At 42.0% G+C, this 26,383-nt stretch overlaps 1 protein-coding gene across 1 annotated transcript in view; it reads left to right on the top strand.

The window, feature by feature from the left end:
• rasgrf1 (Ras protein specific guanine nucleotide releasing factor 1) overlaps window positions 1-26,383 on the top strand; it is a 444,677-nt gene that overhangs the window by 340,368 nt on the left and 77,926 nt on the right. The window contains exon 15 of the mRNA XM_017465599.3: window positions 23,100-23,458. Coding sequence (XP_017321088.3) covers window positions 23,100-23,458 — 359 coding nt within the window. The remainder of the gene's footprint in view (window positions 1-23,099; window positions 23,459-26,383) is intronic.

Below are 26,383 nucleotides of genomic sequence, written 5' to 3'. Positions count from 1 at the left end.
TTGGCTAGTGGAGTGTGATGGAGCTAGATAACATGGGAGGTAACTGGCAAGCAAAGAATACTAATAGTGAAGACTGAATATTATAATTTAATAGTTTGTGATGTTCAGTTGTTGAGCTAGGTTTGCCAATGCATTGTCTAGCTGGCTAAGGTTTGTGGTGTACCCCTAATTATTAAATATGATCCAGTGAAGTAAATCACTGCTTAGTACCTAAATAATTTTTACTGGATACTTTATTACTTTTACTGGAGTCATAATTTAAATGGTTACTTTTACTAATGCTTGAGTAATAATATTTTTAATGTACCAATACTTTTACTTGACCACAGTTTTTTTTTCTTTACCTCTGGGATCAGTGATGTGCAGATTATTTCTTTGGGATGCTTGTGGCTACAAACATAGACCACATGGAAGGATTAGGTGAACAGATTTGAGCTTCTGCTTCTGTGAAAGTGACTGTGCAGGCCAAAGAAAATGTAGAGTTTAATATCAGTTCACAAAGCCAAAGAGAGTTAAAAATGACAGTGAAACTCCAAACAGAAGATGAATAAGCAAAGAAATACAAAGGGGCAGAAGCCATAGTCATATCCATAAGAATAAAGGTCAAAATATGTCAGCTAACAATTGTCACAGTGGCAACATCACTTTTAAGTATTCTTTGCTGATTACATGAATCGGGAAAAAGGTGATATTAATTATCAATGAACATGAGAGGGATTGTTCATAACAATTTGCTAAGTGATAACCAATGGTCCGCAGTTTGCCATGATTTAGCTGGGAAGTGTGACCGTGAAAGTGGAGGCATGAGAAGTGAGAGGTTGGTATTCAAAATAAAATTTAATACCCTGTGATGTGTGTGAGAGGGTGATTCATTGGCACAGCAGGTAATGTTGCCCAGGTCTCAGGTTCAATCCTGAGCTCAGGTTACTTTTTATGCAGTTTCTTCTGGGTTTTCCGGTTCTCCCACACCATCTAAAATGTGCTGTTAGGAGTGATGGCCATGTTAAAATGCCCCTAAATGTAAATATTAAATAAAGTTGACTTATTTTTAAGATATTTTATGCAGTGTAGTATCTATGTTTGCGGTTCTATGGGGCTCTGTCTACGTTAGCAAATGGCCCTAGGTTATAGCATTTGGTAGCATATAGGGGAACTTTCATGTCACATTAAGGAATTTGAAGTCATGCGTGAATTGTTACTTTACTCAGTGTTACTTTATTTATTGTAATGGAGACAAGCATTTCTGGTGAAATATCTGATATGTGCTTAAGGGGTTATGGGGACATTCATTCATTCATTCATCTTCAGTAACTGCTTTATCCTAGTCAGGGACATGGTGTATCCATTCCCAGCCAATATGGTGGAGCCAATCCTAGTAAGACTGGGCACAAGATTAGGAGAATTCACCCCACATCAGATGCCAGTTCATCATAGAGCACCATGCACACACTCATTGAGTAGTGTAACCTTCTCACCCAGCTGCATGTTTTTGGAAGGTGGGAGGAAATCAGAAAATCCAGAGGAAACACATGGAGAACATGCTATGGAGAACTTTGTACAAACAGTAAACCAAGCTCACAATCAAAACCAGAACCTTGGAGCTGTGAAACGCCAATGCTACCCACTGCGCCACTTTCTACCCACACACCAAATTCTTTCAGTAAGGTGATGTAATATAACTCCAATTCCCAAAAAGTTGGGACAATGTGTAAAATGTACATAAAAACAGACTTCAGTGATTTGCAAATATCACAAACCCATATGTTATTCACATTAGAACATAGAAAACATATCAAATGTTTAAATTGAGCAAATGTACCATTTTAAGAAAAAAATAAGCTAATTTTGAATTTGATATTTGCAACATGTCTCAAAAAAGGGGATGGGGCAACAAAAGGCTGGAAAAGTAAGCGTTACTAAAAAATACAGCAGGAGGAACATATTCTAACTAATTAGGTTAATTGGCAACAGGTCAATAACATGATTGGATATAAAAAAAAAAAAAAGAGTATCTTAGAGCGATAGAGTCTCTCAGAAGTAAAGATAGCATGGAATCTAGATGGAAACATATGTTGCTATAAAACATGTATATACCTTTCAGCATTGATGGTGCCTTTCCAGATGTGCAAGCAGTCCATTCTATAGGCACTAATGCACCCCCATACCATCAGAGATGCAGGCTTTTGAATGGGGCACTGATAAAAAGGCGGATGGTCTCTCTCCTCTTTAGTCCTCTTTAGTTTAGAGGACGCAACATCCATGATTTCCAAAAAGAATTTCAAATTTCGATTCATCTGACCACAGAACAGTTTTCCATTTCCCTCAGTCTATTTTAAATGAGCTTTGGCCCACAGAAGATGGTGGCATTTCTGGATCACGTTCACATATGGCTTCTTCTTTTCATGTTAGATCTTTAACCAGCATTTGTGGATGGCACAGTGTTCACAGATAATGAGTTCTGGAGGTGTTTCTGAGCCCATGCAGTGATTTCCATTACAGAATCATGGCTGTTTTTATTGGTGTGCCGCCTGAGGGCCCTTGCGCACAGAGATTTCTGCAGAGTCTCTGAATCTTTTGATGATATGTACTGTAGGTGATGAGATATTTATAGTGTTTGCAATTTTACATTGAGGAACATTATTCTGAAATTGTTCCACAAATTGTAGATGCAGTTTTTTGCAGAGTGGTGGAGCTCTGCCCATTTTTACTTTTGAAAGACTCTGCCGCTCTAAGATACTCTTTTTATATCCAATAATATTAATGACCTGTTGCCAATTAACCTAATTAGTTGCAAAAATGTTCCTCCAGCTGTTTCTTTTTAGTAACATTCACTTTTCCAGCCTTTTGTTGCCCCGTCCCAACTTTTTTGAGATGTGTTGCCACCCTCAAATTCAAAATTACCTTATTTTTTCCCCGTAAATTGTACATTTCCTCAGTTTAGACATTTTATGCTTTCTTTGTTCTATTGTGAATAACATATGGATTTATGAGATTAGCAAATCATTGCATTCTGTTTTTATTTATATTTATTCTCATTTTACACAGCATCCCAACTCTTTTGGAATTGGGGTTGTAATATAAATGCTATACATTTGTGTATTCTAATTGTCTGCAATAGCCATAGTGAGTTTGAATCGTAAATTTGACTGAAATTTAAGTCAAATGCAGATGAATAGAATAATAAAAAAATGAATTCATGAATGACAAAACCCTATTTAGACCCAGTTCATAAATTCAGTTTGTCAGATGCACAAGTGCAGGTTGACAGGATTTTAATAATCTTGGCAATCAAAACAAGAATGAGATTAAAAAACAGAGTCAAGGTGTAGCCAATTTCAGTTGATCAGTAAACAGTATAGACCAAAGCAAGTTGAGAAACCCGAAACAAGATCAAACCAGGATTCCAAACAGTAAGCAACTGCTTGGTATCAAATGTTGAGCAACAACACAGAGCATATACTTTGCAAGGTGAGTGTAAACTACGAGTTTTTATATACTGTGAGCATGGTAATTATTGTAACCGTGTCCAGGTGTGTGCAGTTAGTAATCTGGTGACCCTGAACATGTTTGGGATGGTGGTGTGTTGTACTCCTTGGCCTGTAGTTCAGCACTGATTCCAGCATAGACACTGAATTCTATTCAATTAAATACAATTTCATTTATATAGTGCTTTTAACAGTGAACATTGACACAAAGCAGTGTTACATAAATTAGGATTTAAATTTTTTATTAAAATTTCTCAAGTTGGCAAGTCAGAGGCGATGGTGTCAAGAAAAAACTCCCTGAGAGGACAAGAGGAAAAAACCTTGAGAGGAACCAGACTCAACACAGAGCTAGACAGAGAGATATATATATATAGAGAGAAAGGGAGACCAGGGGGCTGAGACCGAGATGGGCGACAGTATCCAAACATCCCTATTTACAAAAACACTCTAAACCCATGAACACTCAAGATACAATTTTTAAATGATAATGTTATTTATTGAAGCAAAAAAGATATCCACTACCAACTGGGCCTGAGCGAAAATGTATTTGACCCTGTTGTTATTAATTCCACAAATCTTTGAAATTGCACACATAATCAGGTTCAGATGGACTACACGCAACCAGGCCTGATTACTGCAAACCCTGTTCAATCAAATCAATATTTAAATAGAACTTTTTGACCAGCATGAAGTTGGTTAAAAGGTCTTACCCAGTAACACGCAATGCCAAAATGAAAGAAATTGCATAAATGATGAGGAAGAATGTGATTGAAATTCATAAGTCTGGGAAGGGTTACAAAGCTATTTCAAAGGCTCTGGGATTCCAAAGGACTACAGTAAGAGCCATTCTCTCCAAATGGAAAAACTTGGCAGTAGTAGTGAACCTTCCCTGATGTGGCTGACTTCCCACAATTCCTCCAAGAGCACAGCAACTACTTATCCAGCAAATCACAAAAGAGCCAAGGACAACATCAAATGAACTACAGGCCCCTCTTAGATCAATAAAGGTCACTGTTCATGACTCCACTATCATAAAGACACTGGGCAAAAATGGCATCCATGGAAGCATGGCCAAGGCAAAAAACACTGCTAACCCAGAAGAACATTAAGGCTCATCTGAATTAAAACACACCTCCTCAAACCGTTTGGAAGAAAGGGGTCCCATTACATCTGGCATAAACCAAACACAGAATTCCACAAAAAGAACATCTTATATATGGTCAAGCATGGTGGTGGGGCTGTGATGGTGTGGGTACGCTTTTCTACTTCAGGGCCTGGGCAACTTGCAATAATTGAGGGAAACATGAATTCTGCTCTCTACCAGAAAATCCTAAAGAATGTACGGTCTTCAGTCCGCCAGTTGAAACTCAAATGCAACTGGATTATGCATGAAAATGATAAAAAACATAGAACTAAGTCCTAGTCCTAGAAGTAAGTGAAAGACTGAACTCCAGTTATCAGAAGTGTTTGGTTGCAGTTTGGTTGCTGCTAAAGATGGCACAACCAGATTTTAATTTTAAGGGGACAATTAGTTTTTCACATGGGTGATAGGTGTTAGATAACTTTTGTTGCTTCAATAATTTATTTATTTATTTATTTATTTATTTATTTTTAAATAAATAATAACTAATGTGTGTTTACTCAGGTTGCCTTTGTTTTATGTTGTATTTTGTTTGAAGATCTAAAATTATTTAGTACAAAAACAGAAGAAAGTGCTGCCCCCTGCTTTGATCTTCATTATTTGAGGGGTCATCAAAAAGCCTCCACATTTTTTAGTGAAGCAGGCATGTCGGATCATAAAAGACCAGATGTTTGCTCAGATACTGTGGATGGAGACCTTTAATGCTTTATAGGTCAATAGTAGTACTTTTATAATCAATGCAAAATTTTATTGGGTGGATAAGATAGGGGTGATGTGGTCCTATCTTCTGGTACTTGTAAGGACTTTCACTGCTGCATTCTGGACTCACTGAAGCTTGTTTATGCACCTACTGGAAAATCCAGACATCAAGGCATTACAATAATTCAACTTAGAGGTAACAAACACATTAAGTAGTTTTTCTGTATAATGTAGTGACATTATAATTCTTATCTTAGCAATATTTCTGAAAGATAAAAGAAGGGTATCCTAGTCATATTATATAAATGAACTTCAAATGAGAGACTGGAGTCAATAATCACACCAATGACTTTTTTTTGCTGCAGATGAAACAGAAAGGCCACCCAGAGATACTGTGTAATCAGAAAGCTTACTTCTAGCTGCAGGTAGTCCTAGTACTGTTACGGAACGAGACTGGAGCCGGATGCAGGTGCAGGTCACGGTCTTTATTATTTAAACAAGAAACAAACAAACAGATAAGCAAACACAGGGAGCGCGGTCTCTACGGACTATACTCACTCTGGTCCCCTAGCTACGACCGCTAGCATGCTACACATTAGCACATACCCAGATACTTCCCTCACTTGACGAACTCAACCAACTTTAATACTGCACGATGTGCGCAGTCACACGGGGGGGGGGGGGGGGGGGTTTAACTAACAAACCTAATTAACTCAAAACATGGGCACCTGTGGCAAATCAGAGACATAAACTTAACTCGGTGTCCAAGCGGGAAGTGAACGAAAACAAAAGAGTCACGTGACCAGTCAGCGGCCGTACCGCAGTGCCCTCTGCTGGCCGTGGCGTAACAGAACCCCCCTCCAACGGGGGTCCCCGGCCCCTGTGCGAACTGTCTTTCGCTGCGACAGAAAGCGAAGCAGCCTCCGTCGGGCAGCAGAGAAGCAGAGCAGCATCCCCACCGGGGTTGAAAGTCAGAGCACCGCCCCTGGCGGCGCTAGGACGCAGGACACCGCCCCTGGGATGCTGGGCACCACCCCCGGCAGCTCTGGAACTCTGGGTGCCACCCTCGGCGGCACTGGAGGGCTGGGCGGCCTCCTCGGCCGGTCGGGGCAGCGGGACGGCCTCCTCGGCCGTGCAGGACAGCCGGACGGCCTCCTCGGCCAGGCTGGGTAGCCGGATGGCCTCCTCGGCCATGCAGGGCAGCGGGACGGCCTCCTCGGCCATGCAGGGCAGCGGGACGGCCTCCTCGGCTGGGCTGGACAGCGGGACGGCCTCCTCGGCCGTGCAGGGCAGCGGGACGGCCTCCTCAGCTGGACTGGGCAGCTGGACTGGGCAGCAGGACAGCTTCCTCAGCCGTGCAGGGTAGTGGGACGGCCTCCTCAGCTGGGCTGGACAGCAGGACAGCTTCCTCGGCCGTGCAGGGCAGCGGGGCGGCCTCCTCAGCTGGGCTGGGCAGCAGGACAGCTTCCTCGGCCGTGCAGGGTAGCGGGACGGCCTCCTCAGCTGGGCTGGGCGGCAGGGCGGCCTCCTCGGCCGTGCAGGGCAGCGGGACAGGCTCCTCGGCTGGGCTGGACAGCAGGACAGCTTCCTCTGCCTGTCCTTCTGAGGTCGCCATGTTGACCTCAGGTGGGAGCTCCACAGCTGAGACCTCCCCGTAGGCCTCAGGCTGGAGCTCTGCTGTCCTCATTGCCCCCCCCAAAAAAATTTCTGGGCCAGCCTTCACCTCTGGACTGCGCAGCAAGGTGTACCTCCCCTGCAGTGGAAAGCCCCAGATGCTCAGGCTACTTTGTTGGCTGTGTTGCAAGACGTCGCTCCTTGGTGGCAGGGACGGGGTATATGGCGCAAGGGACGACGCGGCGCGCAGCTCGGCTTTGCACTGAGCCATTTCCTCTTCGAGCTGTTTGCTCATCTCCAGGGACGAACGGAGGAGCGCCCAAATCCTGGCCTCTTCGGCGGCGCTCATGGCGACCTGCTGCTTCCGCATTTTGGGCGCAGTATTCTGTTACGGAACAAGACTGGAGGCGGATGCAGGTGCAGGTCACCGTCTTTATTATTTAAACAAGAAACAAACAAACAAACAAACAAACAAACAGATAAGCAAACACAGGGAGCGCGGTCTCTACGGACTATACTCACTCTGGCCCCTAGCTACGACCGCTAGCATGCTACACATTAGCACATACCCGGATACTTCCCTCACTTGACGAACTCAACCTTAACACTTAACTAACAAACCTAATTAACTCAAAACATGGGCACCTGTGGCAAATCAGAGACATAAACTTAACTCAGTGTCCAAGCGGGAAGTGAACGAAAACAAAAGAGTCACGTGACCAGTCAGCGGCCGTACCGCAGTGCCCTCTGCTGGACGTGGCGTAACAAGTACAAGTATGTCTGACTTGTAAGAATTGAGTAGATGGAGGTTAATAAGCACCCAGTGTCTACACATCCCTCCCTGCCTTTACACATCCCTCAACATTATTAAGCTGGTGTATCTCATCTGGCTTTTCTGAAACATACATTGCATGTCATCAGCATATCAGTTGAAGCTAATACCATGTTTACGAATAATTGTACCCACAGGTAGCATATATAGAGAAAAGTCACCATTTACAATTACAAACTGATAATGATCAGTCAAGTAAGACCTGTGCCAGGACAGAGCCATTCCCTTAACTCCATTTACACTTTCTAGTCTATCGAAGAGAATAATATGATCAGTGGTATCAAATCTGCATTAAGTTGAAGCAAGACAAGGTGAAAAGTTGCACTAAGGTGAAGCAAGCAGACAGAGGCCTGTAGTAGGACCTATAATATGGGGCTGGGTGTAGCAGGAAGAGAGTGGACAGGAAGCGTGTGCAGTCAACCTGGAACATGAGGAGTAAGAAAGCAGAATGAGCACAGGATAACACGACAAGGAAAACACCAAACAACATGAAATAAATTGCAAGGATGGAAGCCGGATCAATCTGGTGATGAGTGGCTGAAGAACTGAGATTTATATACACTGTTGATTGGCAAGTTGATGAAGAGCATCCAATGATTCAGTCCCAAAGCCTGAGAAGTGGAGTGCTACACTCTGACACATACACACACTCAAACAGAAAAACGAGGGAGAGAAAACACTGGAAGCATGGGGAAGAGAAAAACAGGGAAATATGGGGAAATACACGGGCTCCTGGCCAGACCACAGCAGTACCCCCCTCTCAACAATGGAGGTGAGCCTGGTGAGGGGTGCTGCTACCAGGCTGTAGTCCCTGAAAAAGTGGTGGTAAAATTTGGCGACCCCTAGGAAACACTGGAGCTGCTTCAGGGTGGTGGGTCTGGAACACTCTTCTCCTGGTCAGCCTTGATCCATCCGCTTTCAATGACATACCCCAGGAAGGTGACTGTGGGGACACAAAACACATTTCTCTACTTTAACAAACAGGTGGTTCTCTAGGAGTCACTGTATGACTTAATGGACATGGCAAATATGCTCTGTGGGAGTCCTGGAGAAAATCAGGATGTGATCAAGGTACACAAAGATGAAGTGTTTCAGGAAGCACTTGGAAAAATGCTGGGGCATTGGTAAGGCCAAACGGCATAACCAAGTATTTGAAGTGACCCAGGGGGGTGTTGAACACAGTCTTCCATTTGTCCCCTCTCTCTGATCCTAACCAGATGATACACGCTCCACAGGTCCAATTTAGTGAAATTGGTGGCCCCATGCAAGAGTTCAAATGCCGAATTAAGGAGGGGCAGGGGTACCTGCCTCTCCCAGATTATGGTACTCAACAGACAGGGCCGAGAGATTGGGTGGGGATAAGGCTGATGGGGAATCAGGGCTCTCAGTGGGAGGAAGGGCTAATAGCAGGCAGGAGGAATGGCAGAAGGAGCTCCAATTGCTGATTTTCTCAGCTGACCTATCTATATGGAAATTATGCTTCTGTAGCCAGGAGAGTACATGGGGAGAAAATTAGTTTAATTTGGATCTGCTCCCAGTGATTGCCAGAGAGAACAAGGAGCAATGGGGCTGTATGATGGATAATGCAGGCCAGAAATCTACCATCTAAGGCATTAACTGTGATGGGGGAATCCAGTTGTTTGACCAGGAACCCCGCTTGAGGGGCCAGTGGCCAGGCAACCAGTGAGCTGGTTGAGACACAGGGTGGCTTGAACTTGGAAGCGGAGTACAGGGACATATGAACTGGATATCTGGCTCCCCAGTAGCCGCTTCTTTACTGCTGAGCCCCTCCTTTTTGCAAGAGAGGGTTGCCAAAAGTGGGCCCATTCCCCACAGTAGATACATTTGCCTGCCTTGAATCTTCAGTCATGCTTGGCAGGGGTGAGCTAGGCCTGGCCCAGCTGCATGGGTTCTTCTCTGGGCAAAGGAGAGTGGGTAGGAACTCAGGGGCCAGACTGAGCTCTGGCTCTCTCCCTGTGCCATTCCATGTTCCATGTGGTTATCCAACCTGATGGCAAGAGAGATGAGTGTGTCAATAAAGTCTGACTCATCCTTCAGGGTTAGTTTGTCCTTCACTTGTTAGTTGAGGCCACTCTACAACACACCCTGGAGCGCCTCCTCATTACACCCAGACTCGGCAGCCAGGACATGGGACTCCACAGAGTACTTTGCAACACTCTGGGGGCCTTGGTAGAGGGAGATCAGGATAACACGATGAATAATCAGGAAAACACTAAATAACAATGTAAGATAAATTGTGAGGATGGCCGGAAGTGTACCGCACTGGAAACCAAAACAATCTGGCAATGAGTGGCTGAAGAACTTGGGTTTATATACACTGTTGATTGGCGAGCTGATGAGGAGCAGGTGAGTCCAAAGATTCAAGCGGAAAGCTTGAGAAGTGGAGCGCTAGTCCCCCAATAAGAAATATGTGGGAATAAAAACACTAGAAACATCGGGAAGGGAAAAACAGGGAAAGACTCTTGCTTGTAACTGGACCATGTACTTCCTATGTACTGTAGGTATGAGCATTACTTCTGTGCTGCACTGCTACTTTAAAGGACTAGGGTATATAGCCAGTGCAAATAAGCTACTATTTGTAATACAGGTTTGATTGTTTCTGGTAGAATCTGTTTTAAGAAATAGTTTTTAAGGGATCTAGTACACAAGTTGATGATGTGAGTAAAGTGAGTAAAGTGAGTAAAGCATTCTATTCACTGATCTGATGTGGTTATATTTTCATCTACATGGTTACTTATCAAATTGTGTGGCTTTAATTGATAGTCTTTTTTTTCCCTTTTTGCTTAATATTTTCAATTTTGTTATTGGTGTTATGTCTGCCACTCATAAAATATTACAAATGTGGTATAGGTCAGTCATACACACACCAAACAAGGTGTCTTCTTCAATACTTACTTAGCTTTTATTAACATGTCATCGACATATATATGTTTATGTATACATAACTACATACTCAACAATGCCCCCTATAGACATACTCCGACAATAGATCCTTATATAACATTTCCCCCACCCTTATTACGATAAACATCATAATAACATATATAAAATAAATTTTAACAACATGCATTTAAATTTATTTTTCAGTAACAACAAAATCTACAACTAGAGTGAAGGGGTAGACTACACCTATCCTCAAGCTAGTTCAGGGAATTATTCTGCCCCATAATGAAACAGACTATAATTTAAGCATAAGATGTAATCTCTTGCAATCTGACAGCATCATCTAATCAGGTGGTTTAATCACTCTAGAAGGATAATGTATTCCCCCTTTCACTGAAGGGGAAATGGCTGGTAACTTATGAAATGTCTGGAGTAACCAGAGATTGTTGTCCTGATGAAGATGGAATAACATCAGTAACATCCGACGTAGTCTGAACAACACTTTCAGATTCACTTGACTTTTGAGAATCAAGTGGTCTTTGATGTGATGTCAGTTGGTCAGCATGCCTTTTCCAGTGACCAGTGTTTCCCATGCCTACTGTATAAGACATTGGAAATATATATACCGGTACTATCGACATATATACCGGCACTGTTTGGGAAGCCACCACTCCTGGTGTATATCCTTCACCCCTGGGAAATCATGACCCAAGCCAATACAGAATCTCCCACTTCAGACTGCCTGTGATTGGATCATACATTTCTTTACTGTATTTGAAGACTCTGGTTGTATTTTACCACAGATGCTACATCAGGTTTTAGAGCATCTAAGTGAGTTCTCAACTGACGACCCATGAAGAGTATAGATGGAGACTATTTTGTTGTAAAATGCGAGGTGTTGCGATAAGTGAGTAGGAATATTTTTGTTCTTTCCTGGATAACCCCATTTCCTTTAGAACAGTTATGTGTATGTTTTAAAGACTGCACAAATCTCTCAGCTTGGCTCAGTTTTGTTGATGGTTGGTGGATTCCATTATCTGCACTTCAGGCCACTTGGAATGTGCATTGATCACTACAAGATACATAGGATCTTCATATGTATGATCTTTATATCCTGCAAAATCGATATGAATTTGTTGGATGGCTGGCTTGTCCAGATCGATGGATGTGTTTCTTGAAGCAGTTGACAAGATTGACAATGCTTTGTTTGTTGCTCAATATCAACAGCCAGACTGGGCCACCATACATAACTGTGTGCAATAGCCTTAATTTGCACCACACCAGGATAACCAGTGTGCAATTCTTGTAGCACTCTTGACTGTAGCTTATGGGGAATAATCATCCACATACCCCACATTAAGCCCCCTTGCTACACCGTTAGTTATTTTAACTTAGTCAGAAAAGGTGCAAACTCATGATTTTGATTTAATTCTGATGTGCCGTTTCCTCTCATGACCAAGTCAAATACTACGGATAAGGTAGGATCAACCTTTATCTCTCGATGATCATTAGCAGTGCTTACAGGCTGTGGCTCTAATTGCTTTAGGTAAAACACATCAATGGTGTCTACATTTTTTTTAGGTTGCACAGGCAAAGGAAGTCTTGAAAGACCATCCGCATTGGCATGGCGCAAAGCTTTTCTGTACTGTACCACATAATTGTGTGCAGAAAGAAGTCCATCCTTGCATTCTTGGAGCAGCCATGAATGAAATTGCATTTTGAGAACCAAAAATGGTGGTTAAAGGATGATGATCAGAGAGGAGTATAAATTTCTGTCCATACAAATACTGGTGAAATTTCCTTACTCTGAACACAGTCATTAATGCTTCATGTTCTATTTGGGCATAATTTTTTTCAGCCTTGTTTGTGAGGCAAAAGCTATGGGCCTTTCTTCCCCAATGGTTAGGACATGTGAAATAACAGCATTCACTCCATAGGGTGATGCATCACATGTCAACTGAATACGGTGTCATGGGTCATAGTGGATCAATACTTTATAAGACACCAGTTCCCCTTTTGCCTTCCTAAAGACTACTTCACATTCTGCTAACCACAACCATGGTTTTCCCTTCCCCAACAAGTCATTCAATGGATTCAAAACAGACGACAGATTAGGTATAAATCGTCCATAATAATTAATCAAACCAAGGAATGATCTTTTATTTGAGTGAGGATAGTAAGAGTCAGGGCCTAATGGTTTTCATGTTCTCTGGTGATTTGTGCAGCCCAGTAGAATCAATGATGTATCCCAGATACTCTAGAGACTTTTTAAAGAAGTCCTTCTCAACTTGTAATCCAAACTCTTTCAATTGTCCAAAGACTGCATCTAGATGTTCCAGACGTTTAACATCAGTTCTGCGGTCACTGGGATACCATCAAGGTAACAGTATACATTAGGTAGTCCTTGCAGCACTTGGTCCATTGCTCTCTGAAAAATAGCTGGAGCTGAAGCTATTCCAAATGGAAGGTGATTGTAAGAAAATAATCCCTTTTGTATGTTTATGGTGAGTAGTTTTGTGATGTTTCATCCACTTGCATTTGCAAATAAGCATTGGACAAATCCAGTTGGCTGAAATGTTATCCTCCAGCCAATGTTGCAAAAAAGATCTTCGATAAGTTGTATCGGATAACGTTCAATGCATAATACAGTTTAAAATGTCAGTTTAAAATCTCCACAGAATCGCACTGCACCATTTTTATTTACCACCGGATCAATTGGAGTAGCCCATTCAGAATATTGGACTGGTGACAATGCCCCACTCTGTGTTTTAATTCATCATCAACTTTTTGCCGAAGTGTGACGGACAGCTCTTGAATAAAAGAATTTTTGGTTTATGCTCAGGTATCGCTTCAGTGCCTGTCATCACTCCTAATTCTTTAGGAAAAAAACTTCAGCAGGTTTCTTCAACACAGATCCCAGTGTTGGTTGTTTTATATACTTAATTTCTTTCCAGTTCAGCTGGATTTTGTGCGATCACTCTTTTCCCAACAATGGTGGGTCCCTTTACCACATGCAAACACATACTCTCATTTGCTTGTTCATTTTCGCTCGAAAGTTTATGACTCCTTGAGGACACAAAACCTCCCCTGTATAGGTTCTCAGTACAATGTCAGTGGAATGGAGAGGTAAGTGGTTAAACATTGCACAATATGTCTATGATATAAAAAAGACTGCTGCACCAGTATCTAATTCATTTTTTAAAGAAATTCCTTTGATTTCAGGCTTTACAGTGAAATTACATTTCTAGAATTTCTAGAAAAAAATTCATAGTCATAGCTAGGAAATGTTGATAGTAAATAAGAATCTAGGATTATTTTTTATTAACTTCTATTAGTAAACAGTATATTAAAGTCCTGACAGTACAATATACAATTTAGATGTAAGAGATCTAATACAGAACCTTCCAAGCTTCAGATCAAAGGTGCTGGCTGTGCATTCGGTATGATCTAATTTTATGCTAAATATGTTACTAAAACAAATGAGTATTTCCACATTATTGTTTAACTTTGGGAATAGACAAAGTCTAGCTGTTACGATACAGGACTCAAGACAGGAAGTAAGCGCAGGAGTACAGTCTTTATTTGCAACTTAAGTCAACACATGAGGAGGTGGGAAACAAGGTGTAAACAGAAAACTCGAACTCAAGCAAAGAACAGGAAACTTAAACAGGGTGTGGGAACTCTACCACATTTAACTAACTAAAACATTTCTCCTTTAACTAGAAATGATGCGGGAAGCACCAAACTCAGAACCAGACCTTGACATGAAACACTCAGTTAACTCTGGCAGGAAACACTCCTCTAACTATGGCAGGAAACACTCATCTAACTACGGCATGAACACATCATTTCACTAGAGCATGAACACTCCTTTAACTTAGGCAAGAATACTCATCAAGCAAAAGACAGAAACACTCGACTATGGCGAGGCATAAACACTCTTAACAAGGTATTGCAAAAAACACTTTACTATGGCATGGTATAACCACTCTCAACTAGGCATGGCATAACCACTCTCAACTAGGCATGGCATAAACACTCTTAACAAGGCATAAGCTAAGGAACAGGAAAACAGACAGAGCATGGCAACATCACAACCTGGCACCATTTTATACATTCCGTCTTCTTCTCTGTTTGTCCTTTCTCTACTTTGCTTTAATGCCGCACAACGTGCGCAGCAACATGAGGGGTTTAAATAATCAGTCAGCATTCTCTTAATGACAGTTTTAGCATCCATGTGCACTTCAAGCATGTGCACGTGCGCGCTCTGAAGCCGCTCATGCACGTTGTCACCACAGCGCCATCTGCCGGGGAGATCATGACAGAACCCCCCCTCCAACGGGGGTCCTGGGCCCCTGTGTAATCTGTCTCTTGATGCATTGGAAAACAGGGTGCCTCCACCGGGCAGCAGACAGGCGGTGCACCACCCCCAGTTGGACTGAAGCTTTGGTGCCTTTCTCAGCAGACTGGAATGCTGGGTGACGTCCTCAGCGGGACTGGAACACCGGGTGAAGTCCTCTGCGGGGCCGGAGCTCGGAGGGATGAGCTCTCCGGGGCTGGAGCTCGGAGGGACGTCCTATGTGGGGCCGGACAGTGGGACAGCCTCCTCGGTGGGGCCGGACAGTGGGACAGCCTCCTCTGCGGGACAGGACAGCCTCCTCGGCGGGACAGGACAACGGGGCAGCTTTCTCGGTGGCAGAGACCTCCCCGTAGAGCTCTGGCTGGAGCTCCGAGGTCGCCAAGTTGACCTTGGGCTGGAGCTCCGAGATCACCAAGTTGACCTCAGGCTGGAGCTCTGGAGCTGAGACCTCCCCGCAGGTCAGAAGCTAGGGCCCAGAGGTCACCAGGTTGACCTTGGGCTGGAGCTGTGGAGCTGAGACCACCCCATAGGTCTCAAGCTGGGGCTCTGAGGTCGCCAGGTTAACCTCAGACGGGGGCCCAGAGGTCGTCAGGTTGACCTCGGTCTTGAGTTCTGCACGGGCTTTCTGGTGTAGGCATTTATGCTCCCATCAGCTGCTCTTGATGCATTCCTTTGAACAGTAGAATGCTTCTTGGAGACCCAGTTGCTTGCATGTGGGGTATTGTAACTGAGTCTCCCTCCCGCAGCCCTCAGACATGCATCTCAGTGTCCTCTCCACCACGTTGACTGGAACCTGATGCGAAGCTGCGGATTCAGGCATGTTCACCCACTTGGGAGCTGCGGAGTCTAGCATGTCCACCAACTTGTAGAAAGGGTGGAAGGGCGGGTCAGCCTGGGGCTTTCCATCGACCCACCACCCCAGCAGATCCAGACCACGAAGATGTCCAGGCCGGTAGAACTCTTCGACAAACAGTTCCGCAAACTGGGTGACATCCTGGAGAGCGGGGGACCCAGCACTCACCAGTTCCTCCGCCCAGTCCCTGGCCGGTTCGCAAAACCGGGACACCAAGGACCCGATCCACTGGCTCTTGGTAGGCTTGGGATATGCCAGGCTGCAGAAATAAACCTGGCAACTGCAGAGGAATTCCAGCGGGTAACTCCCCAATCCCGCTGTCACCGGTGGGAGTCCAGCAGTGAACCTCTGTGGGAACTGCATGGACTGGAAATGCGGCCAGTAGTCTGAATGCCTCCCAATATGGTGACTTCCTGCTACTTCCATGGTTTGGCGTGGCATTCTGTTACGACACAGGACTCTTTATTTGCCACTTAAGTCAACACACGAGGAGGCAGGAAACAAGGTCTAAACAGAAAACTCGAACTCAAGCAAAGAACAGGAAACTTAAACAGGGTGTGGGAATTCTACCACGTTTAACTAACTTAAACATTTCTCCTTTAACTAGAAATGAGGCGGGGAGCACCAAACTTAGAACCAGACCTTAACATGAAACACTCAATTAACTCAGGCATGAAACACTCCTCTAACTATGGCAGGAAACACTCACCTAACTATGGCATGAAAACATCATTTCACTAGAGCATGAACACATCATTTAACTAGAACAAGAACACTCCTTTAACTTGGGCATGAATACTCATTAAACAAAGAAACACTCTTAACTATGGTAAGGCATAAACACTCTCAACTAGGCATATTATAAACACTCTTAACTCTGGCATGGCATAAACACTCTTAACAAAGCATAAGCTAAGGTACAGGAAAACAGACAGAGCATGGCAACATCACAACCTGGCACCATTATACATTCCGTCTTCTTCTTCTCAACAGGAGGGGTTTAAATAACCAGTCAGCGTTCTCTTAATTGCCGACAGCTGGCAACACTTGACACAGTTTAGCGTCCATGCACACTTCAAGCACGTGCACATGCGCGCTCTGAAGCCGCTTGTGCACGTTGTCGCCACAGCACCATCTGCCAGCAAGATCGTGACACTAGTAGATGGTTAGTTGGCATTGGCTTGGCTTGTCATCAATTAACTAGGCCTGTTCTAAGATTATGAGCCATGGTGCAAGAAATGAGAGCAGCACCTTCCTGACCATCCCATCCTAACAGTCTAGTCTTGCCCTCAAAACTACTCCAATTATCAATAAAGCTCACATTGTTTTCAGTGCACCACTTGGACATCCAGCTGCGACCATAACCTGCTCTAAGCTCTAATCATCACTATTTGCCCCACTGTGACGGCTCTAATGCCAGAGTTGGGGGTTCGTGATCTTCACCAAAGGCATCCAGACTTTCTCCTTCCCAAAACAATGATACTCTCGCTCTTGCTAACCTTCTCTAGTGTCTGAATGTGCACCTCTAATGCTGCAATCTTCTCCATCAGAGTGCTAACTAATATATACGTATCACAAATAAAGCTACTACTAATAATGGAGGAAGAATAACTACACATCCTTCGCTCAACACGCTGAACAAGTTGAATGTCATGTTAAAAGTATTTTAGTCAAAGCTTTGTTGAGATTATTTTAGGCAGATCGGATATGGATGGCCTCTACTTTAGACAAAAAAACAAAACAAGCAAAAGCATTCTTTGAGAAAATGAAAATGTGCTAGAAGGGGAGAGTGAAAAATATGACAATATTTTTTGTTATTGATGAAAAAGAAAAAAAACAAAGCATAACTTAAACAGCAAAATAGGTAGGAAACTCCCTGCAAATGAGTGATAAATCAGCATGCTAAACTGTTAGAGTAAAATTAGTTAGAGTAGCACATACAAAGAATAAGATAATAAAACACTGTGATCACATCTTTGAGTGCTACTTTAGTAAAATAATTATTATATATTCATACTGTATTTTTTCAGTGAAGAATGCAATCTTCTGCAAACCATATGATTTGCCTTTGTCACTGCTTTCCAAGAAAATCAAACTCAGTATTTCTGTAAATGCTCTTTTTATGGCAATGTAGAGATGTGACAAATTAAAGGAACAGTGGGTGGTTCTGTTATGCTGTGAGGACATTTTGTTGCCATGGTTTGGGTCAACTTGTCCCCAGTTGAAAGAGTCACTACAAATCCATCCAAATTTATCACTGACTAATCTTCTTTATAATATGCTGAAACTTGTCTATCCCAATGGGAGTGGACTCTCCTAGGATGACCCTGTCCTCATCCACAGTGCACAAGGGTTCACTGATGAAAGGTCTGATGAAAATTACATAAATTGGGGCTAGAGAACAGAAACATGTTGACCATATCACCAGCAAATTGTAAATCCCAACTATGCCATAGCCATCAGTGGCTGGGAGTCCTGAAGAGCAAAATTGTTCTCTGGGTGGGAGGTATGGCATTACTCATTCCTCTGTCAGTCAGAGCCACATTAAATAATGGTGGGCCTCTGTGAGTTCATGTATGTGGAAGAGGGCAGATTCCCACAGATTGTGTTACATTGGCCTGTGATCGGTTTAAAAAGATACAGTAGCTCTCTTCACATGTTTCCAAGTGTTATGCTCCGCCCCTTTTATGTGTGTGTGTGTGTTTGTGTCTGTGTTCAGTGTTTTGTTCTCTGTCCAGGTGCTGCTGTCTTACTTCTGGGTTCCGGCTAAGTCACCCCCACCATCTGCAGGTGTTATTACGCCATCGTTGTGACAGTATAAGGGCACCAGTGGGCAGAACGCCAGCAGTCTAGTGCACATTTGCTATAATTTGCTTGTGTGATTTCCTCGTTGTAATTGTCTTTTGTTGTATGACCCTTTTGCTTGTATGTGACCTTTGAGATTAGTCTGACCCCTTTATTTTTTGTCTCTTTTCTGTATATAATTTATATAATTTTTGTGTACATTTTGTAATTTTACAGTGCAATGTGTGCAGGTACATCTCAAAAAATTTGAATATTGTAGAAAAGTTAATTTTTTTCCGTAATTTAATTCAAAAAGTGGAACTTTCATATATTCTAGATTCATTATACATAACGTGAAATATTTCAAGCCTTTTTTTTGTTTTAATCTTGATTACGGCTTACAGCTCATGGAAATCAAAAATTCAGAATCTCAGAATTGTAGAATAAAGAACTTATAATACAAAAATGTTGATCTGATAAGAACTTTAATCAGCTAATTAACTCAAAACACCTGCAAAGGTTTCCCGAGCCTTTAATCTCTCAGCCTGGTTCAGTACACACAACCACAATCATGGGGAAGATGGAAGTACATTTTGCATTTCATTTGGAAATCAAGGTCCCAGAGTCTGGAGGAAGAGTGGAGAGGCACAGAATCCAAGCTGCTTGAAGTCCAGTGTGAAGTTTCCACAGTCAGTCATGATTTGGGGTCCAATGTCATCTGCTGGTGTTCATCCACTGTGTTTTCTCAAGTCGAGAGTCAATGTAAAAAATCTACTAGGAGATTTTAGAGCACTTACCATTTACCATTACCATTTACCACTTCATGCTTCCACCTGCTGACAAACTTTTTGAAGATGCTGATTTCCTTTTCCAGCAGTACTTGGCACCTGCCCACAGTGCCAGGCACCTGCCCACAGTGCCAACCAGTAACTGGTTTGTTCACCATGGTATTACTGTGCTTGATTGCCCAGCCAAATTGCCTAACCTGAACCCCATAGAGAATCTATGAGAGACACCAGAGCCAACAGTACAGATGAGATGAAGGCCGCTATCAAAGCAATCTGGGCTTCCATAAAACCTCAGCAGTGCGACAGGGTCATTGCCTCCATGCCACACTGCATTGATGCAGTAATTAGTGCAAAAGGTTCCTGTCCAAGTATTGAGTGCATAAATTATACTTTTCAGAAGGCTAACATTTCTCTATTATATATTCTTTATTCTAATATTTTGAGATACTGGATTTTTTATTTCCATGAGCTGAAAGCTGTAATCATCAAGATTAAAACAAAAAAAAGGCTTGAAATATTTCTGTTTATGTGTAATGAATCTAGAGTATATGAAAGTTTGACTTTTTGAATTAAATTACAGAAAAAAAATACTTTTACATGTTATTCAAATTTTTTAAGATGCAGCTGTACACCATTAGGACATACTGCTTGGAGCTAGGAAAATATTGGGATGAGGGAGTGCAGTTTGTTTCACTTTGCGGTGCTGTACAGTAATGCACTTATTTTAGTCCTTCTGAGCATGTCTTTGGACACTCCATTTTTTTGCCATTAAAAGCATTGCAGGAGCAGTGGTTATTGCCTGCTCCACCGTCTGTTAGATTATGTCAGTTTGCTCAGGGAGCATTTGAGTCTTGCACACAGCACAACCAAACAAGCTTTGGACGTTTTCATCACAGGAAGGGATGAAAAGACATTATGATCGGAAGGCTTTGGAGTGTTAATTTTCTGTTGGAGACTAGGTTCTAGCATTATTGTGGTCGTGGGGTACTCACTCCAAGGCAGGTTCACTGGTCCTTATGAGATTAAGGAAAAACTCTGTCCTACTATTTAAATCTTTAACACTCCGGATCAAAAACATAAACTTGTCACATTAATCTTTAGAAGAAGTACCATACTTGCACCCCTCCCTGAGTCAGCGTCTCCCTCGGCTGTTTTGTCTGCAGGTGTTTCTAATGTTCTGGCTTCCAATAACTCACCTGATTTTGATGGTCTTCATTTAGGAAGAAATTGTCTTCTTTGCATACACCTCACAAATTCTGAATAGCTAAGCCAGTTACATGAAAAGCTTTTGCCCTCAACAATTAGCGAGATATTACAGTTTTAATTATAAGAATTCCCTTGCTTTTTTCAGATGTTCCCTCTCACATTGTGTTAATTGAGCATGATGGTGAGGTAGGTGAATATTCTCCTATTTGACAACATCCATATTGTATAAATGGCCATGAGCATGTGATAATGAAAGAGGAGACTGGTTATTTAATGAACATGCTCTGACTGTTCCTAGCCAGAATGTACAGTTCTTTTTTTGTTAGTGCCGAAGCCCAATTCGTCATGCTCAAAAGTTTGTGAACCCTTTAGAATTTTCTATATTGGATCATTTTCCTCAATAAATAAATGACCAAGTATAATATCTTTTAATATCTTTTGTCTCATTTGTTTAATTGGGTTCTCTTTATATAATTTTAGGACTTCCGAATCTGATGATGTTTTAGGTCATATTTAGGAAGATATATAAAAAATTCTAAAGGTTTCACACACTGTCAAGCACCACTATATAGGTAAGTTAATGTAGCCACTAAGGCTGACTTGTTTCCCCTTCCCTGTATTGACACATGTGTAGACTGTGTAGGCTCTGCAAACTTTGTAGCTAAACTGTATCTGCTTACAAAATACTGGCAAGTTCCAGTTACCCCACTTGCCTCTGACTTCTACTTTTGCTTCTTTTATACTCAGCTCTACTAATCCCTTGTTTGGTCACCTGAATGCCAGTCAGACTTCGAATCCATAAAAGTATTGGTATGCAGCTTCCCAGCTCTTGCCACACCTGACTTTGGTCACCTGATAAGCCTTTTGAATTAGAGGTGGATGGGAGCAGAACAAGGCAGGTTCCGTTCTCCTTCAGAGGGATGGTCAGGGGATTGATCCTCCCATTAGTTATTTGTCTATGAAATTTGGGGGCCACCAACTTAATTACAGCACAGTTCAGAAAGAGGCACTTGCTTTACATTTAGCACTACAGCAATTTGAAGTCTACCTGGGTAGGAGTCTTTTGCCCATTATCATTTTTACAGACAACAGCCCCTTTGTGTGTTAATGCCAGATGTGTAATGCTAACCAGCAGTTTATGCATTGGTCCCTCATTGTACAAGATTTCAATTTATCTATTGTACACAAAAAGGGTCCAGAATACATCATGGCTGATGCCCTTTAGAGGAGTTACTTGGGGTATGGAGATTAGAGTGGTGAAGCCCATGCACAAGCTTCACATTTGTGGGTCAGGGTGTTATGCTCAGCCCCTTTTCTGTGTGTGTGCCTGTGTTCCGTGTTTTGTCCTCTGTCCAGGTGCTGCCGTGTTACTTCCGTGTTCCAGCTATGTCACCCCCCACTGCCTGCAGGTGTGCTTACATCATTGATGCGCCAGTATAAGGGCACCACTGGACAGAACACTGACAGCCTAGTGTTCATTTGCTATGATTTGCTTGTGTGATTTCCTTGTTGTTGTTGACCTTTGGTGTATGACCCATTTGCTTTGGTGTGAACTTTCAGATAAGTCTCTGCCCTTTATCTTTCATGTCTGTTCTGTATATAATCATTTGTGTTTTTTTTTGTTGTTGTTAGATTTTGCAAACATTTTATATATACAGTACATTCCAAGTCCACTACTCAACCAGGGAACCTGATTTCTGGTGACTGTAATTATCCACCTTGCATTTATATATATATATATATATATATATATATATATATATATATATATATATAAATGCAAGGTGGATAATTACAGTATATATATACACATATACTCACACTTTACAATTCCTGAACCAAAATATTCTTGCCAGTGTACATTTTCCATTCACCTTTTTTTCCCCAATCATAATTTGTTCTGTTATTGTCCCTAACTGTAGACTGGGGCATACCACAAGGAAGAAAGTGTTTGGCCTAACCCTCCCTGGTTGGTAGCTGTTGTGTGGGAGATGGGAGAGCTAGCTAATGAGTGGGAATTGGCAGATAACCAACTATAAGAGAAAATGGGGACCACGATCATCCAAAAAAAACGTATAGGGAATATCTTTTGGTGTTGCATCCCTCCAGTATATTTCCAGAGACTTAAAGATTCTATGCTGAAGAACACTGGAGCTGTTTGGACAGCTTGTGGTGGCCCAAAATCATATTGACCACTTTTTGGTGTTCCTTCCTTTAATTTGTCAGACATCTAAGTTCCATAATGACTTATGCATAATATAAAGTTGTTTCAATTTGAACAGCTGAACAGCTCCCCACTACAACTTTGTGTGTTTTCTGTATGCTTGGCACTTTTCATAAAAATTTTCATAAATGTTTACTGAGAATTTTTATATCAGCCACCCCATCTCTCTCTCTTTCTCTCTCTCTCTCTCTCTCTCTCTGATTGCACAGCTCTTTAGAACTGTTCTTCGCCAGCAGCCAGAATACTAAGCTGATATATGGTGAACCACCCAAGTCACCCCGTGCCAGCCGTAAGTTCTCCTCACCTCCTCCACTGGCCCTTGGCAAGACTTCTTCTCCAAACAGGCGCCGCAAGCTCTCACTCAACATTCCCATCATCACAGGTGGCAAGGCACTGGACCTTGCTGCACTTACTTGTTCCTCCAATGGATATGCCAGCATGTACTCAGCCATTACACCTTTCAGCAAGACCACACTGGATATCAACAAGCTCTATGTGTCCAGCCCTATCACCAGCAAGATCAGTGATGAGGCTGAGGGCAGATCTGAGCGTGCAGAGGAGCAACAGGGTGAGTGTGTGTGCCAGGGCAAATTTCACTGGCTCTTTACTTAATGATTAGTTACCTATTGTGTCCTCTCTATTTATTATTTATGATAATCCACAACATTCAACAAACAAGGGTCATACGATCAGGCAAACATGTAAAAACAGGCAAGGCAAAGGGGGGGGGGGGGGGGGGGGGGTATTAGTCTAGTCCTCTTCGGCCATGTTTGTAGTTGGTGGTGCATTCTGGAAAATGGAGTCCCTGGTTTGCTGTGATATGACACACTGGCTTTGGCCTTGCCTCAGACAGCTTAGGACAGAAGTATTGAAGGTACTTGAAGGCTGCTGACATCTTAACTAGAGCTGTGACAAAGTCACATATTTATTGGTCACTTATTTATTGGGGAAAATGATCCAGTATTTATCCAAGACTATTGTTACCCTCATCAGGAGTGATCAACCAAGAGCAAAATATGTAATAGTCCACGAGGTCACAAAGGAACACACAATAGCTTCTAAGCAACTAAAGGCCTCTCTCACACTGGCTAATGTTAATGTGAGTCCACCATCAGGAGAACACTGTACAATGTTGTTTCTTTTTTTTTTGTCTTTCCAAATGTTAAACACTAATAAGTCAAGTACTTACATTAGATCAGCTTGTGGATGAAGAAAAACACAAAGAACCATGAGTGAGAAAAGAAAGGGTCCAATTTATTGTCCACCAGACAAGATCCACACAGTGAGATGTCCCAAAGTGATCTAAAAAAAAAAAAAAAACGTAACGGGGCTCCCTTTCAAACAATGGAAACACCCCTGGTTTGCCTAAATACCAATACACTTGATTTCTGGGTGATTTCCACACCCAGAATATATATATATATATATATATATATATATATATATATATATTTATATATATATATATATATATATATATATATATATATATAATTACTTTTAAGGTAACCCTTTTTCTAGTTCCTCTTTTTTAAAAAAAAAAAAAAAAAACTACTTCTGCTTATTATGCCATTTTGATCTGACCATCATTGAGCAAGGACCTTTGTCCAACAACAACAATGGAAGGAGAAAGCCACAATTCTCCAAAAAGAACATTGCTGCCTGGCTATAGTTCAAAGATCATGTAGACAAGCTAGAAAGCTATTGGAAAAAATGTTTTCTGGAGAGATGAGACCAAATTAGAACTTTTTGTTTTAAATGAAAAGTGTTATGTTTGGAGAAAGGAAAACAATACATTCCAGCATAAGAACCTTATCCCATCTGTGTAACATGGGATGGTAGTATCATGGTTTGGGCCTGTTTTGCTGCATCTGGGCTGGGACAGCTTGCCATCATTGATGGATTAATGAATTCTGAATTATATCAGCAAACCCTGAAGGAAAATGTCAAGACATCTGTCCGTGAACTGAATCTCAAGAGAAAATGGATCATACAGCAAGTCAATTACCCTAAGCACACAAGTCATTCTACCAAAAATGGTTAAAGAAGAATAAAGTTAATGTTTTGGAATTACCAAGCCAGTGTCCTGACCTTAATGCAATAGAAATGTTGTGGAAGGACCTGAAGCAAGCAGTTAATGTGAGGAAACCCAGAAACATTTTTTGAAGTTATTGCTGCAGAAGGGGGTCAAACCAGATGCTGAAAGCAAAGGTTCACATGCTTTTGCTACTCAAGGATATGTAGTGGTAGGTCATATTTATGCAGAAATGTAGAAAATTCTGAAGCGTTCACAAACTTTCAAGTACCACTGTACCTGTTGAGTTCCCCCACTCTCTGTGCAAAACCTCATAATTGACTTCTTCCACTCTCCTTGTTGCTTGCAAATAATTTTGAGCTAGAGGTGAGAACAAAACTTAAGACTTTATCTGCCAGTGCAAACTGTCTTAGTTGGGAGTGTCTATTAGAGAGTCATTGGTGGCTCTCCTGAGCCTGAAGTAAATTCTCCCCCTATGAGTGGCCCACTGTGTGGAAATTCACAGATCTAAGATGTACTGAACTTAATTTTTACTGCACTTTGGACCATTCTCTCAGTTTTCTTAAATCACATCCAACACCCCTCTGGGCTTCTGCCTGTGTTATCATTTAAATAGGGAAAACCCTATTGAGACATGGGGAACTTTAGAAGAGCAAATGATGTGGTTTCTCTTTATCCCAATTTTCAAAGGAACCATGACTATGAAGACCTGTAAGCCTTAACACGCAATAATTGCTCTCTCCTACTAAAATACGTTGTTAGAAACACATGAAACATGTTAATTACTTTAAAATTCCTTAATATTTAATACATATTTTAACCTACAGAGGCCGCCATTACGTGACATGCATAATGCAGTGAGACGATGATGTAAAATAGTTGCACTTGAGCACTCAACATAATTACCACTAGCCCCACAACAGGAAAAGAATGCCACATTGTGCTGCTTTTGGCTGTAATTTTCTAGTTCTTGTGTGCTGTGATACAGGGGATATCTGTAAATATAATCAAACCTGTAAGCATCTTGCTAGAGCATTTTTCTGTATATTCTCATATTGTAAAGCTCTAGTAAAATTAGCCTAAAATGCTTAGCCAAGGCATACCCAAAGTAAAATTAAAGCTGTTCTTGGGCCATTTGGAGTACATGCATGGTTTTGGTCTCTTTTGAAAGATGGACTATATATTTTATATAATTGGATTGGTCAGACCTTTACCAGTGTAAGAAAATTGTTTTTGTCAGGATTTTATTGATCAGTGGATTTCTATGAGGCTTCATATGAGGTGAGTTGCCTCCATTTCGTAAGTGTTTGTTTGTATATCGGTGGTCTGTCAGAGACATTGATTGCAGCTGCTGTTGTGATTGTGATTGTGATTGTGATTGCTGTTGTGATTGTGATGTATCTCAAAACGGTTTCTATCAATTGAATCACAAGAATCTTAGCTTTCCAAAGATAGGAG

This window comes from Ictalurus punctatus, chromosome 4 (assembly GCF_001660625.3).
Source record: "Ictalurus punctatus breed USDA103 chromosome 4, Coco_2.0, whole genome shotgun sequence".
NCBI lineage: Eukaryota > Metazoa > Chordata > Actinopteri > Siluriformes > Ictaluridae > Ictalurus > Ictalurus punctatus.
The sequence above is the reverse complement of the archived record's forward strand: the minus strand, read 5'-3'. Positions and strand labels throughout refer to the sequence as shown.